General features: G+C 38.0%; 1 protein-coding gene across 2 annotated transcripts in view; it reads left to right on the top strand.

The window, feature by feature from the left end:
• The first annotated feature begins 2,951 nt into the window (after positions 1-2,951).
• LOC149248337 (lipid phosphate phosphatase epsilon 2, chloroplastic-like) overlaps positions 2,952-8,496 on the top strand; it is a 176,757-nt gene continuing 171,212 nt past the window's right edge. For both annotated transcript variants that reach the window (XM_089458405.1, XM_089458404.1), the window contains exon 1: positions 2,952-3,374. In XM_089458405.1, coding sequence (XP_089314531.1) covers positions 3,042-3,374 — 333 coding nt within the window. In that variant the 5' untranslated portion in view covers positions 2,952-3,041. The remainder of the gene's footprint in view (positions 3,375-8,496) is intronic.

Here is an 8,496-nt window from a genome sequence, read left to right as displayed (position 1 = left end):
AACTTGGAATAAGTGTCCCATTCATCTGTAGTGATTGTTTTTAACTTTTATTACATGAAATTTTCACCAGGGCTGTTACAGATTGAGTGAGAGTGGGTGAGAACCCATCTCTCCCCTTGGTGAATTCATCCAGAATTCACAAGTGTTTTCAGCTGTTCAATTTATCTTTGGACGCCAGTTGCGACATTATTGTATATCTTTGGAGGCCATCACCTTAGCCATTCTCAGTTTCTTGTATTAGCTTATTTTACTAATATAAAATAAGGTTGAGTTTTTCTGCATGTCTTTCTTGTCTATTCTCAAGTTGCAGATTTAATTTCCCGTTTTTGCCATTAATTTTGTGGTTCAATGTGTGCGAATTGTTTGTAAAATTAACAATGTGAATTTTGGGAGCAAATTTATATTTTTTGAAGCATTATTTGGTAAATTTTTATTTGGGTCATTGCAGTGGTATCAAAGATGAGTTGCATATTGTATTTCCCAATTTTGCTGTTAAATTGATGGTTGACTTTGTGCAAATTGTTATTTAAATTGACGACATAATTTTTAGAAGCAATTTTAAGCAAAATTTATATTTGGGACATTACATAAAGCCTCTTTCTCACCGAGAGGAAGCAGAGCAACCTCCTTGAGAGGTGCACCATCACAAAGAATCGAGAAGGCTAGGTGAAGCCCCATATTCCCCATGTTCTCGGTGGAGGATGAAAGGTGCCGAAACAGAGGAGGATGGTGATACTAACACTCCAATTTCGTGAAGACCAGTACAAGCCAATGTAGGGGCCAACCAACAAATGTACGGAGAGAATCAAGAAGGTGAGCATGACAAAACGTAGGCACAAACATAACTAAATAGAGTATTGACTTAACTGAGTGGTGCACTTGGTCTTGATATAAACTTGAGGAAATGTGTTGGCTAGCCATGGCGCTACCCTCACACAACCCCAATTGAAACCTTTCCTCAAAATAATGAGACTTCATGATTAATCTGCGAGCCGCGAGAGAGACCTCGTACTAGAACCTGAAATGAAAGAGGACATGCATCACTATGAAATAAAACCACGCGTGCTAATCTGCAGAGAAGTTTATGTGAGCCAAATGGCTGTCTAATTTGCGCACTGCCTGCATGGTTATGAAAATTGTCTTCACTAATACTAGTTTAGATCTATTTTATTCCAGATTCACTAACCCCCACAATGGGTGTGAATTCCAAAAATAAATCTAAACTAGTATTAAAAAAAACAACCATAAAATAATGTTTTTTTTTTAACAATAATGACCCAATTATTAAGCAAGAGCTGAGACGTCATTTATTTACCACAGATGGAATGAAAACTCCGTGGGGCTCCCTACTCCTCGAGCCTAATCAATATAGGCTAAACATACCATTTTCAGGAGATCAAACACGAGTAGCGAGAGAATTAACAACCCACCTCAACCACTTAATCTACCCTTACTTGACAACAGTAAAATAATGTTCTCATCCACTAACATAATAATTAATAGGATATATAATAAATATACTTGTTTGACCTTTTCGATTTCTCATCCTCTCTAAAATAATAGTCTCCCACCCTTCTTCCATCTCTTTGTCACAAACAAAAAAAACTCAAGCCACACTTAAAAAATTCTTCCCTCTCTCACTTTGTCACAAACAAAAAAACTCAAGCCACACGAAAGTAGTGGTTTTCTCTATGAAAAGGAAAAATAACCAGCATAAGTTCTACTTTGAAGGCAACATTTTGGAAGAAGTTGTAGATTACAAATACCTTGGAATTGACTTCAACAAAAATCTAAGCTGGGATGGTTGTAGAAAGAAAAGAACTTTGGGGGGTTGGAAAACATTTTATGCTTTTCCAAATAGGTGTAGAGAGACAGAGTTATGGGACTGGAAAACCACTCAAACTCTTTTTGGGCTTCTAGTGATTCTGGTGATTCTCTATGGTTGTGAACTATGGGCCAGCAGTACATCTGACATGCAATGCAGACAAATTGAGAAAATTCAGAAGCATTTGATTACAAACAAATTCAAGATTAAAAGTGCAGTTCCTTATGCTATCTTGTTAAGTGAAACAGGAGCTACTCCTATTGAACGATTGCTATGGTGCGAGCCATAAGATATTTAAAAAAAATTGAGCAAATGGAAGAGGGTAGATGGCCTAAAGTTGTCTTTAATGACAGATTGTGCAAAAAAAAAAATAACAAATGGTTTAGTAAATGGGGTATTTGTTTGAACACGTGTCCCATAAACAACAAAGAGATAAAATATTTTGTTATTGAAAAGTTCCACAAGCGTACTTGGGATAATGAGCTAGGAAGAAAGAAAAAGTACTATATTGAAGTATTTAATCCCACTCATAGTCATCAACCAAAAGCATACATAGAGGCCAATATCTCTTGGAGAGCCAAAATTCTTATTGCTCAGTTAAGGACTAATTCTCATCAACTCCGTTGTGAAACTGGGTGTTGGAAAAGGCCAGAAGAAGTGTGGGAGGAAAGAATATGTATTTTTTGTTCTTCCAGAAAAGTGGAAACAGAAAAACATTTCATTTTAGAATGCAAGGCCTTCAAAGACAACATGGAAAGTTATTCAGATATGCTGGCAGCTAGCTCTTGGGATAATTTATTTAACGAGGGGTTTGTCGAGAAACTGAGAGCATTTATTGTGAAGCTTCACAAAAAAAGCCGAATACATCAAGCAGATGAAGAAGCAATGTGTCACATAGACTATTTTTAACCTCATAGACATTAAAATAATTTCTTTCTTTCTTTTTCGTATAAATACTTAATCTCTTCTACTCTACTTAATTACAAAAATATATATTTTTTTTACTTTGAAATTTATGTAAATTAACTTTACTTTAAAATAATGTCCCCCTCATGTTACCTTCCTTTCTACTTTAAGTCTGTAAAGATTTTATAATAAATTAAGATAACATTTTAAAGTACTAGCCCATAGTTAATCGGATACAATCTCCCATGGAAGACGTTAACGACTTTTGAAACACAAATAATCTATTCTTTTGCCGAGGCCATTTGCGAACATGGTAGCTATCACAGCAAGTGCAAAATCAATCATACCAATTTGCTTTGATAGCGTTGGAAACTGCAGTAGAAACCAATCTCATCTTCCTCAATATTGCAATCTTTCTAGCAGTCCTCGAATTGTATGTGATTTGCGCAGGCGAAAAAGGCGTAGTCCACTCTCAGTGTTATTCTCAATCTCCATGATGAACAGGACACATAGCAGAAAAGGTAGCAGCGACAGCATGGGAACAGATGAATCATCTGACGAAACTGAAGCGATAATTGAGAATGGGCTCCCCTCTGCTTCAGCACCTTCTTTAAGAGGATTCAACCACTATGTCAACAAAGCAGTTAATAATCTTCCCACCCCCTCTGTTTCTCCGTGTTGTTTGATTGCAAATTTTCTTTAGTTCAGGCATAATGTGTGTCAAAATTTTTAAGTCCCGACTTATCATTCTTTACCCCAAAGCCACTGGTTGAATCCCCGTTTTTCAGTTCCGGGGATTCCACATCCCAGCTTTGGAACTTTAATTTGGATGGCTTCCTGCAGTGTATCTCTTCTTACTTTCAATTTTTTGATTATCTTGACTGAACTTATTGCAAGTGGTTTAAATTGCTGAATGGGGATCACAAATGCACAGGGTGCAGGTTTGAGCCACATTGATAATCAGTTCCCGCGTTCACCACTCCCAGTGGGACCAGGCTTAACATACTGGTGCTCTATAGAACACTTAAGACCGGTATCCAGGGTGTTTCATTATGTTTCAGCGAAGTTGGGAACTGGTGGACAAGTTTTTGAGATAGCAAGAGAGGTCCTCAAGTTTCAAGGGACATAGGGTAGAGACGTGAGAACCTCTATAGAAGACTCTAGAAAATATTGAGAAAAAAATCGAAGAATCATGAATAATCACAAATAAGTCATAATTACCATATACGAATTTGGATATGTGGTGATATGGAATAGTTTTGAATGGGAAAATTTCAATACAGAAATCTACTAGAGAATGAATATCACTAGTACGAAAAGCATGCAATTGCTTCTTTAGAAAAAATAAATTTAGATTCTAGAAAGTTAACATTATATAGCAGCCATTCTCTGGAAATTTCGAAAATCTGTGTTTAAGACAATTTTAGAAATTTCACCTTATTTACTTGAGGTTTTCTAGATCTTTGAACTTGTCAACCTTATGGCTCAATCTGAAACATAAATTGCAGCTGCATATATTTCACTTTTGTCAAACCAAATACACAAGGCAGCCCAAGAAAATAAACACCAAGCAATTGTACTTGAAGGGAATTATATTTTTAACCCTAAGGTACAATCATCAACATATAACAGATCTGGAAATAACTTATAAACAACAGATTTGTTATAGCCACAAATCTGCCCTCTTAACTTCTATTTACTCGTCAAATCTCTCATCAAAAGCTCTGTTATGTTAAATCAGCATACATAACTCACACTAGAAACTACTCAATTGCCATGAGAACATAAGCTGAAAATCAGAGCCGCAAGTACACAAATCTTGGACAGCAAAGTACACTTCATATAGGCACAAGAATGAAGTTACAAGTACATGCAAACAACTTATCAAAGCAGGTACAAGAGAATCCTTTAAGCTTATGACAAGTTAGGATTCTTCAATGCATCCAAATCTTCGCTAGGGTATCCGTCATCAATAGCAAACCTGTAATGTCCCTTAGGGGAGTTTACCCTTAGGGTTGGAAGAGCAGATGACAATTTGCACCAGTATCACAGTGTTTTTACTAATTTCAAACAGAGATGATTATTGAATGCCACAATCTAAACAAGCAGCTGATTTACCAATGATACCAACAGTATGTAGCAAGTTACAATTCTCAATCCTACTCCAAGTACTGTTACTCTACCAAACCTTGCTGTACAGTACTCGTCAATTCACAAATAGTAGCAATCTTTATTTTAGTGCAACTGGAAAACAATATCGGTTAATCCTATTAGCAATACTGTATATTATTCTGATTCCACACACCTACGACCAACTTACAAGTTTTATCAGTTCCTTGTTGCCTCAGGACACACAATCCCTTTTACTGTTCAAATTGCACTTCACAAATTTGGCTGAACAGAACTTTGCTGCCATCTAGAGAATCCCTAATAGGCTTCGCTGTCCAAATAAGGCATTTGACTACCACGATTGGCCTCATATAAGGGCACAGAAGTGATCCACTGCCCAGAAATGCCCGAAAACCTTGCTGCCACAGATACACTGTCCCAGAATTGCCCTTTGCTGCCCGGATAGTGTCACAGAATCCTGCTGCCACAGAATTTGGCCTGGAACAGACCAAGTTTAGCCATATATGCCTTTGCTGCCTCCAGAAATGATCTTAAAGAGGGGCCGCTGCCATACAGAGAACTCCAGAAGTGGCCTGCAGCTACAGGATGTCACCTTCAAACCTTGCTGCCCAGGGAAACCTCAGATGTCCAACGCTGTTTCAGAAAAGTGGCCTCAGAGGCCCTTGCTATCCAGTTAGGGCATTCGTTGCCACAAGCAATGCACCAAACAAGCCTTGCTGTCACAGAATTATGCCTTGCTACTTCAGGTAGGTCTTGCTGTTCATTTAGGGCATTTACTGCCACAGGAAAATGCTTCTCTAAGGTGGCTGCTGCCTCAGGATGCTCTGCTATCAAGTTTATCGCTTCAATAATTTTTACTGCCACAGAAAACTCCTTCAGAAATCCTTGTTTGTCAATACAGATGGATGATGCCTCAGAAATTATGCTAAGTAGAGTAAAGGGAGAGAGGGATTGGCTAGGGTGGAATCTTTCACCACCAAAACCAACCAGAGAAAAGGGGTCTTAAAACCCTCAAGAGCCTCAGCTCACAAATCAGACAAAATCAACAATCCATGATGAGAAAAATGATTCTCCTCTCTCCTTTTTATAAATTTCCTTTTGGACTCTTTCCTCCTTATTGTAAATTGAGGGGCTAACAAGTTTTTCTCCATTTTATCCCAAATTTGGCTTTTATCACAAGTTTTCTCCAATTACCCCAAATTACCCAATCTTACCCCAACAACATCAAGTAATGGGTTTCCCCTTTTACAAAAGACTATAGCCTATGGGGTTAGATAGGCTACTTCGTCCTCCCTTGGTAAACTAATTAGAAGAGGACATTACAAAACCTTAACCAACAATCATGGCCTACCAAGGCATTACACAAAGCTTCTCCTAGCTGTTCAATTTTGTGGACCATGGTAAGCAAAGTCTACACTAAAAGAATTCCTAAAAGAACTAGTCAATTGAACATTGAAAGCCCCTCAAAACTGCAACTCTAGTAATCTTGAATCTACAAACATGTACTGCAGAAAATATATAACAGAAACTGACTAAACAAACTCTCAAAACTTGCTACTGCTTTCTCATAAACTCTAAAATGAAATCTGCTAGAGGGAAAGCCGGAGAACTAATTCATTGTACTTTGTTGAATTGAATAAATAAAACGCATATCCCAGCCTTCTTATATGGTGAAACAAGGTTGCTTTAGGGTTACAAAATTAGACCTGACTCCTGAATTTACTGTATCCTTGGGATTTGCACCCTATCTTTTCATAATGGTCTACTGCAGTCTTTAGTTTGTGCACTCCAAAGAGATAAGATCTTCTTGGGATATGTGCCCTACCACTATACTGCCTGCACCCTATCTAAACTAGACTTACAGCACCCTTATGAACTCTGTCCCTGAGAATATGGTACCTGATGTTATTGTTCTTGGAGTGGTCAAGGAATACTAGATTCTCAGAGATTTGATACAACTTTGATTGTCATAGTAGACCATAGTGGGCTCCAAAATGTTGCTTGTCGATTATGCAATCAACTTGGAAAGCCACATGGCTTCACAACTAGCAGTGTTGGCTACCATGTACTTTGCCTTTGCTGAACTCAATGCCACTGAAACTTGCTTCCTGCTGAACCAGGAAATTACTCCTGAACTCAAATTGAAACAGCACCCTGAAGTACTCTTATCACTTGCATCTTTTGCAAGTAAGAGCAACTCACTATCAATGGATCTATGTAGGATCAACTCACCATCTCTTGCATATCTTAGACCATAATGCACTGTGCCCTTCAAATATTGGAGCGCATATTTTGAAGCTATTTAGTGAATCTGCCTTAGCTCAACCATGAATTGGCTCAAGGTGCACTACAAAACATAGATCAAGGTTGGTGTTAACTAGATACATCAAGGATCCAATCAACTATCTATACATTGAAAAATCTACCAAATTTGAATCCAAGCTAGCATGCAACTTGAGATTTGGTGTCATAGCTGTGGTAATGAGTTTATAGTCCATCATCCAGAACCTTCTCAGGATCACTATTGTGTATTTTCCCTGCGCAAGGAAAACCTCACCTGTAATCTGCCACACCTATAGACCTAAGAATAGTGCATCAATCCAATGCCCTTCATGTCAAATTCTCTTGCGAAGTTAGCCTTGCATCCTACAATGAGCTTCTATGAACTCTTTGTAGGTATTAGTTCATCTACATATAGGACCAAAACAAGTAGGTTAGATCTGTCAAATATATAATAAAGATTGGGATATGCAACTATTTTTGTGAAGCCCAAATCTAATAGGTACTCATCAATCTTGAAGCACCAAACACAACATAACTGCTTCAACTAGTAAAGGTTTTTTTTCAATCTGCAGATATGGGTATCTTGCCCATGCACCTCAAACCCTTTCTACTGATTAATCTATACTTCTTCCTCGGTTAGGCCATCGATGAGGATGTTTAAAATCCATCTATTATAACTTCCAACCAAAATTGATGCTAAAGGCACAATGGTCTTGACAGAAGTATACCTAGCAATTGGAGCAAAGGTCTCCTCATAGTCTACTCCCTCTCTCTAGGATAATTCTCTAGTTATGAGTTAACGCTTGTACTTCTCTATGCTGCCATTATTGCATTCTTCACATTGCATAGCCACTTGGGATTAATCATTGATTTCCCCTCTAGTCTTGGCACAATCTTCCACACATCTTTCTTCATGATTGAGTTGTACTCCTCCACCATGGCATTCTGCTATATTTGCACACCTGTTACCTCTTCATAATTGGAAGGCTCCCCATCAATAAAGGAAGATATTAGTGCAATGTAATCGAGAAATTTCTTAGGAGGATGACTCACCCGAAAAGAAGTATTTAGAGCACCAACTTGCTCCTTTGCCTCTTGCAATGATTGTGTAAGCCACATAAGTCCCTTGGATGTACTAGGTGCTAAAGTTGTCCTCGTACTTATACTAGAACCGAAACTCCTTGAAACCTATGGATCAACACTTGGAGTAGTGCGTGTTGTTTCTTCCTCAATCACTATTGGGAGCCCTTATGACCTAGAATACTATGCATCCTCATTAATTTTCGCATCTTGACTTACAACCTTCATCTAAAATTGAACTTAGATCTTATCAGCTTTAGAGGACTCATTAT

The sequence above is a fragment of the Pinus tabuliformis genome, chromosome 7, assembly GCF_031772625.1.
Source record: "Pinus tabuliformis cultivar Carrire ecotype Pingquan chromosome 7, CPIR1, whole genome shotgun sequence".
NCBI classification, from domain to species: domain Eukaryota; kingdom Viridiplantae; phylum Streptophyta; class Pinopsida; order Pinales; family Pinaceae; genus Pinus; species Pinus tabuliformis.
This window is presented reverse-complemented; position numbering and strand designations above follow the sequence as displayed.